The sequence below is a fragment of the Hyla sarda genome, chromosome 8 (assembly GCF_029499605.1).
Source record: "Hyla sarda isolate aHylSar1 chromosome 8, aHylSar1.hap1, whole genome shotgun sequence".
NCBI classification, from domain to species: domain Eukaryota; kingdom Metazoa; phylum Chordata; class Amphibia; order Anura; family Hylidae; genus Hyla; species Hyla sarda.
The window spans coordinates 233099586-233122292 of NC_079196.1; the positions used below are offsets into that span (position 1 = coordinate 233099586).

Here is a 22707-nt window from a genome sequence, read left to right on the forward strand (position 1 = left end):
AGTGATTGACACGAGGCCCTAATTCTGTTGTACAGCAGCTGAGGTTTATTATTTATATGGAATGATATCACCCACTGTATAAGACTATTATTAGGTGTCCCTTAACCTGTTTACCCATTTTGGTGCCATTAACCGACCTTAACTAAGATGCTCAGTGACTCATAATACTCTTATCCCCAACAACAGATGACACAATGAGATTGTAAAACATCAAACCTTTTTACTGTATAACATATCGTAGTGTTCAGGAGACTGTATATACAATATGGCTGCTGTCCAATCGCTCTTTGTGATGACGTTGGCCAATTAAAACCTCTGCAGTATGATCGGGGCCCCAAGATCTCCTGTACATGACGTCTACAAGGGTCTTCTCTTTATATACCATTTTCTGGCAAGTAGCCCAACTGCCACACATCCGGCTACCGCGAGGGCCACCTTCTGTTATAAGAGAGAATTGGACATATTGGAATCGGTAAAAGGTTTAGTGACTATTGTGGAGATGACATCAGATGAGAAGATGTATGAGATCTACTATATCTAATACAGGACTATATACAGAATAAACTTATAGGGGGAGATTTATCATTGTTCTCTTTGGAAACTGTGTTATGATTATTTTTATTTTTTTGCTTATGTGCGACATATTTATAATACTATAACAGAGGGTTTATAAATCAAAAACAATTAAGCAAAAAACACATAAATGTTTGTTACATATTTTATTACAACAAGAAGATTGTCCAGCACCGGGATCGCAGTAAAAACGTAGAAGCTTTATTGGGTCATATGTAGGCGGAACATGCAAGGACCGAGTGTAGGTCCGAAACGCGTCGGCTGTGTTTGTTCCGTCAGCATATGACTTAATAAAGCTTCTATGTTTTTACTGTGATCCTGGTGCTGGACAATCTTCTTGTTGTACCTAATGGTGGAGGATGAAGACGCTGTCAATCAAGCCCCGGTGCAGTAGTGGAGGTGGGAGCGTTACCTTGTTCGTTATATTTTATTACAGGTTTTTTTTCCTTCTCATTTCAGATCTACTGTATGTATGCAGAGGATTTGGTGGACTACGTAGATGACCAGCTTTTTTTTTTGTTTTGTTTAAACAAAAATGGTTAACAAGGGCTGTGGGGGAGTGTTTTTCAAAATGTTGTTTTTTTATACATTTTTCTATGTTTTTTTTACTTTGGATTTGGTGGACTACATAGATGACCATTTTTTTTTTTTTCAAATAAAATGGTTAACGAGGGCTGTGGGGGGATGTTTTTTTAAATCTTTTTTTTTCATTTTTTTTATAGGTTTTAATTTTTTTTTTTACTTCGGATTTGGTGGACTACGTAGATGACCAGTATTTTTTATACGTTTTTTTAATTTTTTTTTATTTTTACTTGGGACTTGGTGGACTACGTAGATGACATTGATTTTTTTATTTAAATACAATGGTTAATGAGGGCTGTGGGGGAATTTTTTCTTTTTAAATAAAATTTTTTTTTTTTTAAATTACTTTAGCTTACTTATAAGCTTACTTATAGATGGAGTCCATTACTAAGCCATGGCTTAGCATTAGCCCCAAAAAGATCTTGCGCTATTATTAGCATTATTATTCATATCCCCCACACACTCCTCACAGCTGCCCAAAACTGACGGAAAGTTCTAGAAGTGTCAATACTGTTAGACATTGGACTAAAATATACTCATCGAAGCAACTTCACCTGATAGATGGGACTGTGGTGGACTATACCGTCATTCTGGGTTGACATGGTTTTAGTTTATCTCCAGAGTCTGTTTTTCCTTTTATTGGTTTATTACACTTTAGAGCGGTCAAAGTCCAGGGACAAGTTGTACGTTATCCTATATGTGATGGAAGATGCAGAGATCTCAAGTCTGGGGGTCATAAGGAAGTTACAGTGAAATCTGGGGAAATATGGAAGAATTCTGAACTTAATGAATGGGAGAGCCCCGCCCAGATGTACACAACTAGAAACCGACACGTCTAGTAGAGAGCAATGTGGGTGTGCACTGTACACAGAATTGTTAAAGGGGATAAGATATCTGATCACGGGGGTCCCGCTGCTGGGGACCCCCGCAATTTCCCTGCTACACCTGGTGTTTATTTAGAGCATTGGGGGCAGTTCCTGAGGCTCGTGACATCACAGCACATGCCTACTTGTGATGTCACAGCCACGCCCCCTGAATGCAAGTCTATGGAAGGGGCATGAAGGCCGTCACGCCCCCTCCCATAGACTTGGACTTATCCTGGGATATTTACGAAGGTTTTTTTTATTACTGTTTTTTGGCGCAGTCTCATAATGGAGCAACTACTTAGCTGACAAGTCTTCATGGAGTTAAAGGGGTACTTCGGTGGAAAACATTTTTCTTTTTAAATCAACTGGTGCCAGAAAGTTAAACAGATTTGTAAATTACTTGTATTAAAAAATCTTAATCCTTCCAATAGTTATCAGCTGTGACATCTGACTTGCATTGAGGGGGTGGGGTGTGACGTCATGCGGGGACGGGGCTATGACATCACAAGCTCCCAGCGCCGGATCCAGCGTTCGGAACAGTTTGTTTCAAATGCCGAGCAGCGGAGTACCCCTTTAAAGACGTTCCAACAAGTGATCTTAGGAGTGGATAATGAACTTAAAGGGGCACTCAGCTGGAAAAAATATTTTTCTTCAAATTAGCTGGTGCCAGAAAGTTATACAGGTTTATACAGGTATATAAAAATCTTACTCAGAGGTTATACGTCGACCTTATCCCGCTGTAACTTCACGTCCCTATGATTCCGATATCCTTATCAACACTCTGATTAATCTGATTGGTTTATATATATATTGATCCATTATAAGATACTTGAGCGGACAAACAATTATGTTTCATATTTCCGTCACACATCCTGTTCTGTTCTTCTCCCCTCATGTTTTCTTGTTTATCTTATGCTTATTTTATAACCACAAATGGCAATGAGATACATGAGATATGTGAGATACATGAGATACCTGAGATACGCAAGATACATGAGATATGTGAGATACATGAGATATGTGAGATACATGAGATACCTGAGATACGCGAGATACATGAGATATGTGAGATACATGAGATACCTGAGATACGCGAGATACATGAGATATGTGAGATACATGAGATATGTGAGATACATGAGATATGTGAGATACATGAGATACCTGAGATACGCGAGATACATGAGATATGTGAGATACATGAGATACCTGAGATACGCGAGATACATGAGATATGTGAGATACATGAGATATGTGAGATACATGAGATATGTGAGATACATGAGATACCTGAGATACGCGAGATACATGAGATATGTGAGATACATGAGATACCTGAGATACGCGAGATACATGAGATACGTGAGATACATGAGATACGTGAGATACATGAGATGCGTGAGATACGTGAGATACATGAGATACCTGAGATACGTGAGATACATGAGATACGTGAGATACATGAGATACGTGAGATACGTGAGATACATGAGATACCTGAGATACGTGAGATACGTGAGATACATGAGATACCTGAGATACCTGAGATACATGAGATACCTGAGATACGCGAGATACATGAGATATGTGAGATACATGAGATACATGAGATACCTGAGATACGCAAGATGCATGAGATATGTGAGATACATGAGATACGCGTGATACATGAGATACATGAGATACCTGAGATACGCAAGATACATGAGATATGTGAGATACATGAGATACATGCTCATCAAGATGATTAGATACTTTTACCATAAGGACAGCTGCTTCTGTCTCCTGTTTATTGTTTATGTCATCTGCACTAAAAAAAACATTGAAAGTAAAAAATCTTAACCCTTCCAGTGCTTATCAGCTGCTGTATGCTCCACAGGAAGTTGTGTAGTTCTTTTCTGTCTGACCACAGTGCTCTCTGCTGACACCTCTGTCTATGTCAGGAACTGTCATGTGTTTTCCACCGGAGTACTCATCTGACTTATTGCCCAATGGGAGCCCCCCTAGCTAGGCCATATATAGGGAGGAGAAGTTATTCAGTCTAACTCCATATAGGGTTAGTAGTTCTTATGTGAGGAGCCCAATGTGAGCTGCAGTGTGGAGAAGATGCAGCAGGAGTGTAAGGTGATTCAAAGAAAGCCTAAGGAAAATCTTCAAGCAAGCGACTGCATTATTCTGCAAGTGTTCCCTGCCCAGGAAGAGTTGGAAATTCCTAATTGTGAGCATGATACCCGGTTAGTTGACGGGCCACATAGTGCTAGTTCATAACCTGACTGTGTAGCCTTAATTGGACACTATCAGCACCCTAACCAGCATGGGAGGCCTCAGCATTAAGTCTAAAGTCCCAGGTCTGCAACAGGTAAAGTCAAGTGGGTGTACTAAACTATAAGTCACAATAAGTCTACAGGATTCCCAAGGGTTACTCCGCATCACCTCTACTCTAACCTGCGCTGTGTGAATTGTAACATCTACTCCTGCCTCGGTGAATTTATTATCCCGCGCCTGGCCCAGGAGAAGCTGTCCTATCCTCGTACTGTGTAGGTTAAATGTGCCCTGGTGTCACAAGGTGATACATCTAACCTCACTGAGCCACAATCTTGCACCACAGACAGAAGCACTAGTGCATCATCACATATATACAAGTTACCTACCCATATATTGTGCTGCTGCTGATCTTTTTTATGAGCTGTAAGAGAAGATGACAAAGAAGAGTCAGGAACCTGCAATAACACATGACATCTTCCAGGAGACGGTGTCTATCATCTTACTGATTGTAGATGTGGGGTGGGGTGGGCAGTCTGGAGGTTTGTCTCCTGGGCTCCCGGCCTCTTTATTGGAGGGGTCTCTGTTACCTCTCCTGAAGGTCTGGAGAAGAACTTGCTGCTTGTGCGCAGGAACCGGGTTCTTCTCAGAAACAGAAAAAAGCACAAGCTGCGAGGCCCATCGGGAGAGGCTGGGCTGGTGCTCCAGGATCCGCTGCCTCTCCTCCTCATCGCTCTTCACTAAGTCATCTACAACCACCATCACATTGTCACGGCCTTGGAAGAGAAGACAGTCCACCATTAACCATACACAGGACAATACTCATGAAGTAAACTTGGGTCTGGTATGAGAAAGGCTCTAATGTCTGGGGGTGGTTACTGGTGATTATCTATTTAAGTGGTATCAGAAAATCACCCCAAGATATAACTTACTAATATGTTATCACTAATTGTAAGGTCAATGGGATGTTGTGTCACCAGCTCCCTGGCTCCTCCCTCTCACCATAAAGAAAGTTGTGTAGTCCTCTCATTGTCAGTGTGGTGTTGTCTGGCTCCCCCCTCTCTCCTGACAGGAAGTTGTGTAGTTTTCTCATTGTAAGTGTGGTGTTGTTGCCAGCTCCCCAGCTCCTCTCTCTTCTGACAAAGTTGTGTAGTGCTTCTATTGTCAGTGGTTCAGCACCTCATGGGCTCCTCCCTCACTCCAATCATCCTCTGCTGTCTCAGGAATACCCCCTGAGTGATGTCATCAACTCTGACCAGCTTCTACATTACCATCTCCCTGTCATTTACACACATACATATACACCTTTATTGAGGCATTTAGGGAAAATGAGGTATGGTTACAGCATGCTGCCTTGTACTAAGCAATGCTACAGACAAAGGAGCAGACAGGGAATGAGTACAGTGTGATAATCTGCTGTAAAATGAGATGTTCTGCAGTTCTGGGCGGGGAACTTTCGAAAGTGTTGTGGGAAGGGAGTAAAGAGGGTTGGAGGACTGTAATGAAGAGCTAAGGGAAAGCAATGCATTCTGGGAATTGTAGTACTGAGTAGTGATGAGCAGCAGGGGCCATATTCAAATTTGCGATATTTCATGAATATATTGACGATTATTCTTCCTATGTTTGTGGAATTCACTATGAGGGGCATTTACTAATCTTTTACTATGTAGTCTGGTTTTTACCCTGTTTTTTTCTACTTCATTTTTGACTATGTGCGACAAATTTACTAAATTGTTGCACGGCATTAATGAATTTGGCGCACATAGGCAAAAGTGGGAAATTTACTTCATGTAGTAGAAAAAATAGTCTGTTCCTTTTTCCTGCTGTCTGAATAGGTTTGGCTGCTGGTTTCCTTCTGGATCTTTTGTTTTTGAGTTTTTTTTAGCTTTTTCACCACATCTAAATAATTCAATTAAACTACTAAATTGTAGTCATGGCTCAGAATAGTGGTAAATGGCGTTTAGTGTGTGTGTGTGTGTGTGTGTGTTTATTACATTTTGTTAACACAGTTTTTTTCTCCCTAAATGTACTCACACTTTATTTATTTTTTGGTTACTTCTTCTACAGATCCGTGTATCCTGTGGACTCCTTCGGATTCGGTGGACTACTTCGACGACCAGCTTTTTTTCTTTGCTTGATGTTAATAAAATGGTTAACGAGGGCTTGTGGGGGAGTGTTTTTTTGTAATAATTTTTTTTTTAAACCTGTTGTGTTTGTTTTTTTTTACTTTACTAGACGGAGTCCATTACTAAGCCGGGCTTAGTGTTAGCCACAAAAACAGCTAGCGCCAACCCCCAATTATTACCCCGGTACCCAACACCACAGGGGTGCCGGGAAGAGCCGGTACCAACAGGCCCGGAGCGTCAAAAATGGCGCTCCTGGGCCTAGGCGGTAACAGGCTGGCGTTATTTAGGCTGGGGAGGGCCAGTAACAATGGTCCTCGCCCACCCTGGTAACGTCAGGCTATTACTGTTTGGTTGGTATTTGGCTGAGAATAAAAATAGGGGGGACCCTATGTGTTTTTTTTAAATATTTAATTATTTATTTAAAAAAAAACAAAAACGCATAGGGTCCCCCCTATTTTCATTCTCAGCCAAATACCAACCAAATAGTAACAGCCTGACGTTACCAGGGTGGGCGAGGACCATTGTTACTGGCCCTCCCAAGCCTAAATAATGCCAGCCTGTTACCGCCTAGGCCCAGGAGCGCCATTTTTGACGCTCCAGGCCTGTTGGTACTGGCTCTTCCCGGCACCCCTGTGGCGTTGGGTGCCGGGGTAATAATAGGGGGTTAGCGCTAGCTGTTTTTATGGCTAATGCTAAGCCCAGCTTAGTAATGGACTCCGTCTATAAGACAGCTTCCACTACTAAGCCTGTCTAGTAAAGTAAGGAAAAAACACAACAGGTTTTAAAAAATTTTTATTACAAAAAACACTTCCCCACAAGCCCTCGTTAACCATTTTATTAAAATCAAACAAAGAAAAACGCTGGTCATCGAAGTAGTCCACCGAATCCGAAGGAGTCCACAGGATACACGGATCTGAAATGATAAGAAAAAAAAAATGGGTTAGTACATTTATTATCACCTGCTCACACATCTCCCGCCCCACACGACTACAACTGCCAGCATGCCCTTACAGTAAGGACATGCTGGGAGTTGTAGTTGTGTGGTGCAGGAGATGTGTGGGCAAGTGACAAGCTCGTCCCCTGCCCCCAGCTGCAGGACTACAACTCCCAGCATGCCCTTACAGTAAGGTGGGGCGGAGGCCGGGCACAGTGTTTCCCAACCTGGGACTTGTAGTTTTGCAACATCTGGAGGCACCCTGGTTGGGAAACACTGTTTTAGGCCAGTGTTTCCCAACCAGATTGCCTCCAGATGTTGCAAAATTACAACTCCCAGCATGCTTGGACAGTCAAAGGCTGTCTAGGCATGCTGGGAGTTGTAGCCTTGCAACATCTGGAGGCACCGTGGTTGGGAAACACTGGCCTAAAACAGTGTTTCCCAACCAGGGTGCCTCCAGATGTTGCAAAACTACAACTCCCAGCATGCCTGGACAGCCAAAGGCTGTCCAGGCATGCTGGGAGTTGTAGCCTTGCAACATCTGGAGGCACCCTGGTTGGGAAGCTTGGGCAACTTACCGGCTTCCATAGGATCCAGCGCCGCGCGACAGTGCCGCCCAACGATCTCCATCACCGATCGTCGCTGGAGCCTCGGAAGGGTAAGTGAACGTCTTCGCCGGTCCCCTTCAGCTGTTTAGCTTTGCAACAGCTGGAGGACTACAGTTTACAGACCACAAACCAGTGGTCTGCAAACTGTGGCCCTCCAGCTGTTGCAAAACTACAACTCCCAGCATGCCTGGACAGCCAAAGGCTGTCCAGGAATGCTGGGAGTTGTAGTCTTGCAACATCTGGAGGCACCCTGGTTGGGAAACACTGTTTTAGGCCAGTGTTTCCCAACAAGGGTGCCTCCAGCTGTTGCAAAACTACAACTCCCAGCATGCCAGGACAGCCAAAGGGTGTCCAGGCATGCTGGGAGTTGTAGTCTTGCAACATCTGGAGGCACCCTGGTTGGGAAGCTTGAGCAACTTACCGGCTTCCGTAGGATCCAGCGCTGCACGACACTGCCGCGCGACATTGCCGCCCGACGATCTCCGTCAGCGATCGTCGCTGGAGCCTCGGAAGGGTAAGTGAACGTCTTTGCCGGTCCCCTTCAGCTGTTTAGTTTTGCAACAGCTGGAGGACTACAGTTTACAGACCACACACCAGTGGTCTGCAAACTGTGGTCCTCCAGCTGTTGCAAAACTACAACACCCAGCATGCCCTGACAGCCAAAGCCTTTGGCTCTCAGGGCAGGAGCCCGGGCTGAGATGACAGTGCAGCCGCCCGAGCTCCTCATACGGCCTCCCCGCTACCCCCCCCTCCTTGTCTCCCGCCCGCGCCGCTCAGCTCCCGCTACTACAAGACTACAACTCCCAGCGTGTCCTCACTGTAAGGGCATGCTGGGACTTGTAGTCTTGCAACAGCAGACAGATGGGAGTTGTGTGGCGCTGGCAGGTGAGAGGGGGGGGGGGAAGTAAATCACTGCAGTGTCCCGGTAGTGCGGGTAGTGGGGAGAAAGTATGTCGGAGCCCGGGCGGCAGGAGCTTTTCCTGCTCCATGTTGGAGCTGGAGTAAATTTAGTAATTTTTTACGGCCGTTGCGACAGTTTATTGCGCAACTGCGACTGTCTCAGTTAATAAATTCCTGACCACTGCAAGTAAAAACTGAAAACTTGCGTAAATTAAGCAGGAAAAAAAAATTTGACTTTCTAGCTCTTGCTAGAGAAAGTGGCACAAAAAATAGGGTAGGCGCAATTGCGACAATTTTGCGCCAAAAATAGTCAGAAAAAAATGACTAAACCGCTTAGTAAATGCCCCTCTATGTTTGTTAACTTTTTTCCTTGTGAAAATTTTCGTGGAAAATTTTCGTGGAAAATTCACATGTAAAAAAAAAAAAAAAAAATGAGTATTCGTCATTACAAATAAATAGCACTATATTGTAAATATTTGCATTGTAATTCGTATAGTAAATTACTTCTTATATTCGTATAGTAAATTCATTCTTTGTAAGATGTGACAACAACGCAATCCTGAAATTATTATAATTTTTTTTACGTACACGCCATTTACCAGATAATAACAATAACTTTATATTTTAATAGTTCGGATATTTCGGCACACAGCGATACCACATATGCTTATGGGTCTGTTTTTCGTTTACATTTTTTTTTTATAACCCCTTAACCCCTTAAGGACCGGGGTTTTTTCCGTTTTTGCATTTTCGTTTTTTGCTCCTTGCCTTTAAAAATCATAACTCTTTCAATTTTGCACCTTAAAATCCATATGATACTTATTTTTTGCGCCACCAATTCTACCTTGTAATGACGTCAGTCATTTTGCCCAAAAATCTACGGTGAAACAGAGAAAAAAAATCATTGTGCGACAAAATTGAAAAACAAAACAAAACGCTGTTTTGTAACTTTTGGGGGCTTCCGTTTCTACGTAGTACATTTTTCGGTAAAAATGACACCTGATATTTATTCTGTAGGTCCATACGATTAAAATGATCCCCTACTTATATCGGTTTGATTTTGTCGCACTTCTGGAAAAAATCATAACAGGCAGGAAAATTAATACGTTTAAAATTGTCATCTTCTGACCCCTATAACTTTTTTATTTTTCCGTGTATGGGGCGGTATGAGCGCTCATTTTTTGCGCTGTGATATGAAGTTTTTAACGGTACAATTTTTGACTTATTGATCGCTTTTTATTCATTTTTAAATTATATAAAAAGTGACCAAAAATGCACTATTTTGAACTTTGGAATTTTTTTGCGCGTACGCCATTGACCATGTGGTTTAATTAGCAATATATTTTTATAATTCGGACATTTCCGCACGCGGTGATACCATATATGTTTATTTTTTTATGGGAAAAGGGGGGTGATTCAAACTTTTAATAGGGAAGGGGTTAAATGATCTTTATTAACTTTTTTTTTTTTTCTCTTTTTTTTTTGCAGTGTTATAGCTCCCATAGGGACCTATAACACTGCACACACTGATCTCTTATACTGATCATTGTTATCCCATAGGGACCTATAACACTGCACACACTGATCTCTTATACTGATCATTATTATCCCATAGGAGACTATAACACTGCACACACTGATCTCTTATACTGATCATTGTTATCCCATAGGGACCTATAACACTGCACACACTGATCTCTTATACTGATCATTGTTATCCCATAGGGACCTATAACACTGCACACACTGATCTCTTATACTGATCATTATTATCCCATAGGAGACTATAACACTGCACACACTGATCTCTTATACTGATCATTGTTATCCCATAGGGACCTATAACACTGCACACACTGATCTCTTATACTGATCATTGTTATCCCATAGGGACCTATAACACTGCACACATTGATCTCTTATACTGATCATTGTTATCCCATAGGAGACTATAACACTGCACACACTGATCTCTTATACTGATCATTGTTATCCCATAGGAACCTATAACACTGCACACATTGATCTCTTATACTGATCATTGTTATCCCATAGGAGACTATAACACTGCACACACTGATCTCTTATACTGATCATTATTATCCCATAGGGACCTATAACACTGCACACACTGATCTCTTATACTGATCATTGTTATCCCATAGGGACCTATAACACTGCACACACTGATCTTTTACATTGATCATTGGTTTCTCATAGGAAACCAGTGATCGATAATTCTGCCGCTTGACTGCTCATGTCTGGATCTCAGGCACTGAGCAGTCATTCGGCGATCGGACAGCGATGAGACAGGTAGGGATCCTCCGGCTGTCCTGTAAGCTGTTCGGGATGCCGCGATTTCGCCGCGGCTATGCCGAACAGCCCACTGAGTTAACAGGCAGTTTTTACTTTCACTTTTAGCCGTGTGGCTCAGCTCTGAGCGCGCGGCTAAAGGGTTAATAGCGCGCAGCGCCGCTATTAGCGGCAGGTCTCGGCTTCACTATGACGCTGAGCCCGCCGTGATATGATGCGGGGTTACCGTGTAACCCCGTGTTATATCACGGGAGCAGGACCAAGGACGTACCTGTACGTCCTTGGTCCTTCAGGGGTTAAGGACGAGGCCAATTTTCATTTTTGTACTTTCATTATTCCTCCTCCCCTTCTAAAAAATCATAATGCTTTCAATTTTGCACCTACAGACCCATATAAGCGCTTATTTTTTGCATCAACAATTGTACTTTGTACTAGCATTGCTTATTTTATACCAAAATCTGAGGCAAACCCCAAAAACATTATTTGTGGGATGAAAAAAATACAAAAAAGCACCCTTGAGTCTGTAGTTTGGATCATCTTTGCTGACATAACCTCCATCTCCCCCCTACACGCTTTTCCTTATTACATGATCCCACCCTACCCCCTTTTGTTGTCTGGCTGTGCCGTGGTGTCGTAAGGTTCGGTTCCCCAATGACTGGCGTGGTAAGTTCTCTACTTTATGGGTTCACTCCTGTTCTTCCTTCCTCTTTTTGTTTCCTCTCTCCACTTTCCCTATTGTTTTCTCCTTTCTACTTGCCCTCTCTTCACGCTGTGCTCTTCCCGTCCCCCCCTTTTTTTGTTCTTTTTGTCTTCTCCCTTTCCCCCTTCCACACTCTGTTGTCCCAGTGTCGTGCTCCTTCCTGTGGCCCGTTTGACTGTCCATAATGGACCTCCACTTGCAAACTGCTATTTGAGACATAGTCCTGTAACTTGGCCTTTACTTTTTCACCCTTATGATTGTTTTCATTATCCGTATTGCAGTACCTATTGTTCCCTTATGGTTCCATCTGACACCCCACTCCCCATTTCCCCTGGTTAACACACTCCTTAGTTTGGCCTCCTTATGTTCTTCATTGTTATGTGACTGTTTATATGGATTTGTTCTTAGGAAATGCTACATAGTTACATAATATTCCTATGAATATGTATCTATATACTGTGATATTTATCATTTACTTGTCATTGACATTAGGGATGTCCCGATACCATTTTTTCAAGACCGGGTACGAGTACCGATACTTTGATTCTAGTACTCACCGATACCTAGTACGAGTACTTTTATTTTAAAGGGAATCTGACCCCGGTTTCTGGCGCTGCTTACCGTATGATATGTGGGTCCTTGTTGTGTACAATGGAGGCGGCTGCGGTAATATAATTTATCTCTTCTCCATTGGACAGAACAGGGAATTTGCAATGGTGACGAAACCGATGACTCCGGTGCGATTGCACTGACGTTCACATGGTGAACAGCGGTAGAAACCGGGTCACCTGCACTATCTACATATAAATTCAAGTTAGTGCAGGTGACTCTGCTGTAAGATTTCATTTAATAGTAGGGAGTATCCCCTTGTAGGTAGTATAGATAGTTGCAGACATTAGACAGCAGGACCCCCCCTTGTAGCCAGCAGGACCCCCCCTGTTGATAGCAGCCCCACCCTTTGTAGAAAGCAGGACCTCCCCCTGTAGCCAGCAGTCCCCCTTTGTAGCCAGCAGTCCCCCTTTGTAGCCAGCAGCCCCCCTTTGTAGCAAGCAGTACCCCTTTGTACCCAGCAGGACCCCCATGTATACAGCAGCCCCCTTTGTAGCCAGCAGGACCCCCCTGTAGCCAGCAGTCCCCCTTTGTAGACAGCAGTTCCCCTTTATAGCCAGCAATCCCCCCTTTGTAGCCAGCAGAACCCCCCCCCCCTTTGTAGCCAGCAGTCCCCCATTGTAGCCGCTCACTGTCTGGTGTCGCCGTTCAGCAGCCCCGTTCTCATCATTGCCGCTGCCCCGTTCTGCCGTCCGTATAATGGCATCTTATGGAGGAGCATGTGACATACACGTCACTCTGCTTCCTCTGTAGCGTTACACTGGGCGCAGTGGAGTGACGTATATGTCACATGCTCCTCCATAAGACGCCATAATGTGGACGGCATAACAGGGCGGCGGCAGTGATGAGAACGGGGCAGCGGAAGTGATGAGAACGGGGCAGCGGTAGTGATGAGAACGGGGCAGCGGTAGTGATGAGAACGGGGCAGCGGCAGTGATGAGAACGGGGCAGTGATGAGAACGGGGCAGCGGCAGTGATAAGAACGGGGCAGTGATGAGAACGGGGCAGCGGCAGTGATAAGAACGGGGCAGCAGCAGTGATGAGAACGGGGCAGCGGCAGTGATAAGAACGGGGCAGCGGCAGTGATGAGAACAGGGCAGTGATGAGAACGGGGCAGCGGCAGTGATGAGAACGGGGCAGCGGCAGTGATGAGAACGGGGCAGTGATGAGAACGGGGCAGCGGCAGTGATAAGAACGGGGCAGCAGCAGTGATGAGAACGGGGCAGTGATGAGAACGGGGCAGCGGTAGTGATGAGAACGGGGCAGCGGCAGTGATGAGAACGGGGCAGCGGCAGTGATGAGAACGGGGCAGCGGCAGTGATGAGAACAGGGCAGCGGTAGTGATGAGAACGGGGCAGCGGCAGTGATGAGAACGGGGCAGCGGCAGTGATGAGAACGGGGCAGCGGCAGTGATGAGAACGGGGCAGCGGCAGTGATGAGAACGGGGCAGCGGCAGTGATGAGAACGGGGCAGCAGCAGTGATGAGAACGGGGCAGCGGCAGTGATAAGAACGGGGCAGCGGCAGTGATGAGAACAGGGCAGTGATGAGAACGGGGCAGCGGCAGTGATGAGAACGGGGCAGCGGCAGTGATGAGAACGGGGCAGTGATGAGAACGGGGCAGCGGCAGTGATAAGAACGGGGCAGCAGCAGTGATGAGAACGGGGCAGTGATGAGAACGGGGCAGCGGCAGTGATGAGAACGGGGCAGCGGCAGTGATGAGAACAGGGCAGCGGTAGTGATGAGAACGGGGCAGCGGCAGTGATGAGAACGGGGCAGCGGCAGTGATGAGAACGGGGCAGCGGCAGTGATAAGAACGGGGCAGCGGCAGTGATGAGAACAGGGCAGTGATGAGAACGGGGCAGCGGCAGTGATGAGAACGGGGCAGCGGCAGTGATGAGAACGGGGCAGTGATGAGAACGGGGCAGCGGCAGTGATAAGAACGGGGCAGCAGCAGTGATGAGAACGGGGCAGTGATGAGAACGGGGCAGCGGCAGTGATGAGAACGGGGCAGCGGCAGTGATGAGAACAGGGCAGCGGTAGTGATGAGAACGGGGCAGCGGCAGTGATGAGAACGGGGCAGCGGCAGTGATGAGAACGGGGCAGCGGCAGTGATGAGAACGGGGCAGCGGCAGTGATGAGAACGGGGCAGCGGCAGTGATGAGAACGGGGCAGCGTCAGTGATAAGAACGGGGCTGCGTCAGTGATGAGAACGGGGCAGTGATGAGAACGGGGCAGCGTCAGTGATGAGAACGGGGCAGCGGCAGTGATGAGAACGGGGCAGTGATGAGAACGGGGCAGCGGCAGTGATGAGAACGGGGCAGTGATGAGAACAGGGCAGCGTCAGTGATGAGAACGGGGCAGCGGCAGTGATGAGAACGGGGCAGTGATGAGAACGGAGCAGTGATGAGAACGGAGCAGTGATGAGAACGGGGCAGCGGCAGTGATGAGAACGGGGCAGCGGCAGTGATGAGAACGGGGCAGTGATGAGAACGGGGCAGCGGCAGTGATGAGAACGGGGCATCGGCAGTGATAAGAACGGGGCTGCGGCAGTGATGAGAACGGGGCAGTGATGAGAACGGGGCAGTGATGAGAACGGGGCAGCGTCAGTGATGAGAACGGGACAGTGATGAGAACGGGGCAGCGTCAGTGATGAGAACGGGGCAGCGGCAGTGATGAGAACGGGGCAGTGATGAGAACGGGGCAGCGGCAGTGATGAGAACGGGGCAGTGATGAGAACGGGGCAGCGTCAGTGATGAGAACGGGGCAGCGGTAGTGATGAGAACGGGGCAGTGATGAGAACGGGGCAGCGGCAGTGATGAGAACGGGGCAGCGGCAGTGATGAGAACGGGGCAGCGGTAGTGATGAGAACGGGGCAGCGGCAGTGATGAGAACGGGGCAGCGGCAGTGATGAGAACGGGGCAGCGGCAGTGATGAGAACGGGGCAGCGGCAGTGATGAGAACGGGGCAGCGGCAGTGATGAGAACGGGGCAGCGTCAGTGATAAGAACGGGGCTGCGGCAGTGATGAGAACAGGCCAGTGATGAGAACGGGGCAGCGTCAGTGATGAGAACGGGGCAGTGATGAGAACGGGGCAGCGTCAGTGATGAGAACGGGGCAGCGGCAGTGATGAGAACGGGGCAGCGGCAGTGATGAGAACGGGGCAGTGATGAGAACGGGGCAGCGTCAGTGATGAGAACGGGGCAGCGGCAGTGATGAGAATGGGGCAGTGATGAGAACGGAGCAGTGATGAGAACGGGGCAGCGGCAGTGATGAGAACGGGGCAGCGGCAGTGATGAGAACGGGGCAGTGATGAGAACGGGGCAGCGGCAGTGATGAGAACGGGGCAGTGATGAGAACGGGGCAGTGATGAGAACGGGGCAGCGTCAGTGATGAGAACGGGACAGTGATGAGAACGGGGCAGCGTCAGTGATGAGAACGGGGCAGCGGCAGTGATGAGAATGGGGCAGCGGCAGTGATGAGAACGGGGCAGTGATGAGAACGGGGCAGCGGCAGTGATGAGAACGGGGCAGTGATGAGAACGGGGCAGCGTCAGTGATGAGAACGGGGCAGCGGTAGTGATGAGAACGGGGCAGTGATGAGAACGGGGCAGCGGCAGTGATGAGAACGGGGCAGCGGCAGTGATGAGAACGGGGCAGCGGCAGTGATGAGAACGGGGCAGCGGCAGTGATGAGAACGGGGCAGCGGCAGTGATGAGAACGGGGCAGCGGCAGTGATGACAACGGGGCAGCGGTAGTGATGAGAACGGGGCAGCAGCAGTGATGAGAATAGGACAGTGATGAGAACGGGGCAGGGGCAGTGATGAGAACGGGGCAGTGATGAGAACGGGGCAGCGGCAGTGATGAGAACGGGGCAGGGGCAGTGATGAGAACGGGGCAGCGGCAGTGATGAGAACGGGGCAGCGGCAGTGATGACAACGGGGCAGCGGTAGTGATGAGAACAGGGCAGCAGCAGTGATGAGAATAGGACAGTGATGAGAACGGGGCAGGGGCAGTGGTGAGAACGGGGCAGGGGCAGTGATGAGAACGGGGCAGGGGCAGTGATGAGAATAGGGCAGTGATGAGAACGGGGCAGGGACAGTGATGAGAACTGGGCTGCGGCAGTGATGAGAACAGGGCTGCGGCAGTGATGGGAACGGGGCTGCGGCAGTGATGGGAACGGGGCTGCGGCAGTGATGGGAACGGGGCTGCGGCAGTGATGCGAACCGGAGAACGGGGCAGTGGAGCACTCCACCAGGTATCGGATTTGGTATCGGGGACATTAGACAAGTCCCTGATACCATGCAGATACCACGTATTGGCCCCGATACCGATACTAGTATCGGTATTGGGACATCCCTATTTGACATGTATGCTTACTGACAAGATGTTTATACTTTTACTTTAAACTCAAAACTTTTACTTTGAAAAAAAAAAAAACAACAAAAAAACTAACACCATTTTGTAAATTTGGGGGCTTCCGTTTCTATGTGGTAAAATGACACCTTATCTATATTCTGTAGGTCCATATGGTGACAAGGATACACAATTTATATAGGTTTTATTTTATTTTACTACTTAAAAAAAATAATAACTACATGCACCAAAATTTGTATGTTTAAAATTGTCATCTTCTGACCTCTATAACTATTTTATTTTTCCTATACAGGGCTATATAACGACCATTTTTTGCGCCTTGATCTGTAGTTTTTATCTCTACTTTGAATGAGTAGTTTTGGTATTTTTTTACATGTACGCCATCGACCACGCGGTTTAGCTAACCTTATATTTTAATGGTTTGGACATTTACGCACGTGGCGGTACCACATATGACTATTTAAACTTTTTATTACGTTATTTCATTTAAAAAATGGGAAACGGGTAGAGATTTTAACTTTTATTAGGAAGGGGTTAAAACACTTTTATCAAATTTATTTTTTTTTTTTTAAACTTTTATGGTTTTTTTTTTAGTCCCCATAGGGGGCCATACCAGGTGATCTTCTGATTGCATACACTGATCAATGCTATGCCATAGTATAGCATTGATCAGTGTTATCGGTGCTCTGCTGCTCCAGCCTGCTGAAGCTTCCTTGGGCAACAGAAGACCGATCGGATGGTGAGGATGATCGGGAGCTGCAATTTTAACTGCAGATGCCCCGATCAGCTGCCCTAAGTTAACCGGCAGCGTTAACCCAGCATTTAGATGCCACAATATACTTTGACACTAAATTGGTTTATCTTTGATCTGCTAGTGCTGTCTGTCATGGCAGTTTTGACAGCGGCATCTAAACAGTTTAACATGGAGCGATCCCTCACTATTAACAGGCGGGTACTGCCCGGCATAGAGGGGGTTTGAGTCCCTTCGCTTTCATCATTGCTGGCCACACGTCCCCCCGATTACACAATTTACATAATTTTTAGTTCTGCATAAATTATATAATAAGCCGACCAATCAGGGTTTTCTCACTCGTCAGCTGATTCCTGGCAATTTCACACGGGCCCACTACTAGGAATGAACATTCTTTTAAAATGTTAATTTGCCCGATAATGTAAGAATCCTTTATCTTTACACTTTACCTAATGTCTCGGAAAGTTCCTGGAGCTCGAGGTCGTACAGGGAGTCGGTGACGTCGGTGAGGTTTATCCGTCCGTGGTTTCTGGTGTGGTAAAGGATGGAGAAGGAATGTTTCTGTATCTCAGATCTCCACTCTGATTGGTTGCTGTTGGCTATAGGCAGGTAGGTGACCCTGCCCAGTAGATCTCGGTACATTTGGGACCTCAGGTGGTTGATCATCCACAGAGCATTGCTTTCTGCTGCCCGAGAAGTCACCGCCACATCCAGTTTTTCTGATTTCATATTGATAACTGGTGGAGAGAATGAGAAAAGACGTTCAGGTCCTAATGTCAGGTAATCTGCTGGATCTGGGTCATGTCACCTCCATGGTGTCCATTATGTTATCGATATGACCCCTGGAAAAAAGATTCCAGACTCCCTGCATTTATAGGATATTTATTACCTCATCGCAAATCCACAAATTACAGATATAACACCGAACAAGGTTTAATAGCCGAACCATCTGATGTCACCAGATGTGACCCCAAAAATATAGGACCAGATCATGATGTCACCAGATGTGACCCCAAAAATATAGGACCAGATCATGATGTCACCAGATGTGATCCCAAAAATGTAGGACCAGATCCTGATGTAACCAGATGTGACCCCAAAAATATAGGACCAGATCATGATGTCACCAGATGTGACCCCAAAAATATAGGACCAGATCCTGATGTCACCAGATGTGACCCCAAAAATATAGGACCAGATCATGATGTCACCAGATGTGATCCTACAATCCAGGACCAGGTCCTGATGTCACCAGATGTGATCCTAAGAATACAGGACTAGATCCTGATGTCACCAGATGTGATCCTACAATCCAGGACCAGATACTAATGTCACCAGATGTGATCCTAAGAATACAGGACCAGATCCTGATGTCGCCAGATGTGACCCCAAAAATACAGGACCAGATCCTGATCTCACCAGATGTGATCCAAACTATACAGGACTAGATCTTGGTGTCACCAGTTGTGATTCTACAATCCAGGACCAGATACTAATGTCACCAGATGTGATCCTAAGAATACAGGACCAGATTCTGATGTCACCAGATGTGACCCCAAAAATACAGGACCAGATCCTGATGTCACCAGATGTGATCCTAAGAATACAGGACCAGATCCTGATGTCACCAGATGTGACCCCAAAAATACAGGACCAGATCATGATGTCACCAGATGTGATCCTAAGAATACAGGACCAGATCCTGATGTCACCAGATGTGACCCCAAAAATATAGGACCAGATCATGATGTCACCAGATGTGATCCTACAATCCAGGACCAGGTCCTGATGTCACCAGATGTGATCCTAAGAATACAGGACTAGATCCTGATGTCACCAGATGTGATCCTACAATCCAGGACCAGATACTAATGTCACCAGATGTGATCCTAAGAATACAGGACCAGATCCTGATGTCGCCAGATGTGACCCCAAAAATACAGGACCAGATCCTGATCTCACCAGATGTGATCCTAAGAATAAAGGACCAGATCCTGATGTCACCAGATGTGATCCTAAGAATACAGGACCAGATCCTGATGTCACCAGATGTTATCCTAAGAATACAGGACTAGATCCTGATGTCACCAGATGTGATCCTAAGAATACAGGACCAGATCTTGATGTCACCAGATTTGACCCCAAAAATACAGGACCAGATCCTGATGTCACCAGATGTGATCCTAAGAATACAGGACCAGATCCTGATGTCGCCAGATGTGACCCCAAAAATACAGGACCAGATCCTGATGTCACCAGATGTGATCCTAAGAATACAGGACCAGATCCTGATGTCACCAGATGTGATCCTAAGAATATAGGACCAGATCCTGATGTCACCAGATGTGACCCCAAAAATACAGGACCAGATCCTGATGTCACCAGATGTGATCCTAAGAATGCAGGACCAGATCCTGATGTCACCAGATGTTATCCTAAGAATACAGGACTAGATCCTGATGTCACCAGATTTGATCCTAAGAATACAGGACCAGATCCTGATGTCACCAGATTTGACCCCAAAAATACAGGACCAGATCCTGATGTCACCAGATGTGATCCTAAGAATACAGGACCAGATCCTGATGTCACCAGATGTGATCCTAAGAATACAGGACCAGATCCTGATGTCGCCAGATGTGACCCCAAAAATACAGGACCAGATCCTGATCTCACCAGATGTGATCCTAAGAATAAAGGACCAGATCCTGATGTCACCAGATGTGATCCTAAGAATACAGGACCAGATCCTGATGTCACCAGATGTTATCCTAAGAATACAGGACTAGATCCTGATGTCACCAGATGTGATCCTAAGAATACAGGACCAGATCCTGATGTCACCAGATTTGACCCCAAAAATACAGGACCAGATCCTGATGTCACCAGATGTGATCCTAAGAATACAGGACCAGATCCTGATGTCACCAGATGTGATCCTAAGAATACAGGACCAGATCCTGATGTCACCAGATGTTATCCTAAGAATACAGGACTAGATCCTGATGTCACCAGATGTGATCCTAAGAATACAGGACTAGATCATGATGTCACCAGATGTTATCCTAAGAATACAGGACCAGATCCTGATGTCACCAGATGTGACCCCAAAAATACAGGACCAGATCCTGATGTCACCAGATTTGACCCCAAAAATACAGGACCAGATCCTGATGTCACCAGATGTGATCCTAAGAATACAGGACCAGATCCTGATGTCGCCAGATGTGACCCCAAAAATACAGGACCAGATCCTGATGTCACCAGATGTGATCCTAAGAATACAGGACCAGATCCTGATGTCACCAGATGTTATCCTAAGAATACAGGACTAGATCCTGATGTCACCAGATGTGATCCTAAGAATATAGGACCAGATCCTGATGTCACCAGATGTGACCCCAAAAATACAGGACCAGATCCTGATGTCACCAGATGTGATCCTACAATCCAGGACCAGATACTAATGTCATCACCAGATGTGATCCTAAAAATAATGGACAAGATCCTGGTGTCACCAGATGTGATCCTAACAATACAGAACCAGGTGTTGATCTTCTGCGGCACAGGGGTGATAACAGTGAGCCCCACCATCACCGATTCTACATTGTTCCAGGTGTCGTGGAACAGCTGAGTCAGTCCCTTGGAGGAGGCACAGTCCCATGGTCCCCGCTACATGTCCCAACCTAGAAAGCATCCTGATGGCAAATTTCCAGGATGAACTCACATATTAATGTTGTTTCTCTTCCTACTATTCAGTCATGAGACTAACATTGTTTTGTGGAGTACCACTATTGTTTTACAGGTTCCACTGTAACATTTAAATGATGCACCTGGCGGACTAGCCAAGAACTACCTGTAACCGATATACCTAAGCTTATGTGCCCGGCTTAAGCCGTGATCCTTTACTACAGACTCTTGGTACTATAATTTGCTCAAAACGAGTAAGAGTAATATATTGTTTATCGTTTTTGCGCAAGCGTATGTAATACTAAATATTATTGTGAAGTAGATTCAATGGGACACCTTGTAATAAAGTGTATATAAAATGTTTGCACAAAATGTCTATAGAGTCTGATGTTTTGCTAGATATGGCAGTTGTATAGGAGGTATCTGAAACTAACAGGAAAAGCATAATTACCTCATTGCCATAAAATATACTGTTAGTGTACATAGCACCTATCTATATAATAGTTCATAGTAATACGTTATTTTACGTCCTGATTGTCTAGTCATTCTAAGATGTCTACTTGTTGTGTAATTTCATGTACAGAAAGTCAGTATAAATATACACTAGTCAGTAATGTAAATAATACATTTAGTGTAAAGAATATAGTCATATGTCATATTTTGTTAGGACTGTTAGCTTATAGCCAATACACTTATACTCAGTCCATAATATTACCGTATATACTCGAGTATAAGCCGACCCGAATATAAGCCGAGGCCCCTAATTTCACCCCAAAAACCCAGGAAAAGTTATTGACTCGACTATAAGCCTAGGGTGGAAAATACATCATCTCCCCCATGTCATCATCACCACCCCATCATCATCACCACCCCGTCATCATCCAGCCCCCTGTCATCATCACCGCCTGTCAATCCCTCCATCAGTGGTCTTCAACCTACGGACCTCCAGATGTTGCAAAACTACAACTCCCAGTATGCCCCGACAGCCATCGGCTGCAGCCTTCGTCATCATTCAGCCCCCCCCCCCCGCCTTTTTGTTTTATACTCACCTCCCCTCGGCGGGAAGTTAGGGTGAGCTGGTCCGGGCCATCTATGCACAAGGGACCGTCCGGTGGGGAGGGTGAGTCCTTACGGGCTGTCCATTTTCATCGGGGGGCCCTCTTCTCCGCGCTTCGGGCCTGCCCTGGACTAGTGAAGTTGACTTGACGACGACGCACAGGAACCTTGCGCATTAATGTCCCTGTGTGTCATCGTCAAGGCAACGTCACTAGTCCGGGGCCAGGCCCGAAGCTTGGAGAAGAGACCCCCCTGGTGAAAATGAACAGCCCGCAACGACTAACCCTCCCCACCGGATGGTCCCTGCAGCATAGATGGCCCGGACCAGCTAGCCCAAACTTCCCGCCGAGGGGAGGTGAGTACA

General features: G+C 46.2%; 1 protein-coding gene across 2 annotated transcripts in view; it reads right to left on the reverse strand.

Annotated features, from left to right (window-relative positions):
- Nucleotides 1-22707, reverse strand: part of LOC130284627 (uncharacterized) — a 31277-nt gene continuing 8570 nt past the window's right edge. The window contains exons 2-5 of one of the 2 annotated variants that reach the window (XM_056535151.1): nucleotides 18047-18334; nucleotides 4874-5059; nucleotides 4673-4707; nucleotides 1-438 (exon numbers count right to left, since the gene is read on the reverse strand). In XM_056535151.1, the coding sequence (XP_056391126.1) occupies nucleotides 358-438; nucleotides 4673-4707; nucleotides 4874-5059; nucleotides 18047-18326 (582 nt within the window). In that variant the 5' untranslated portion in view covers nucleotides 18327-18334 and the 3' untranslated portion in view covers nucleotides 1-357. Of the gene's footprint in view, nucleotides 439-4672; nucleotides 4708-4789; nucleotides 5060-18046; nucleotides 18335-22707 lie in introns of both variants that reach the window. The other variant, XM_056535150.1, reaches the window with a different exon arrangement.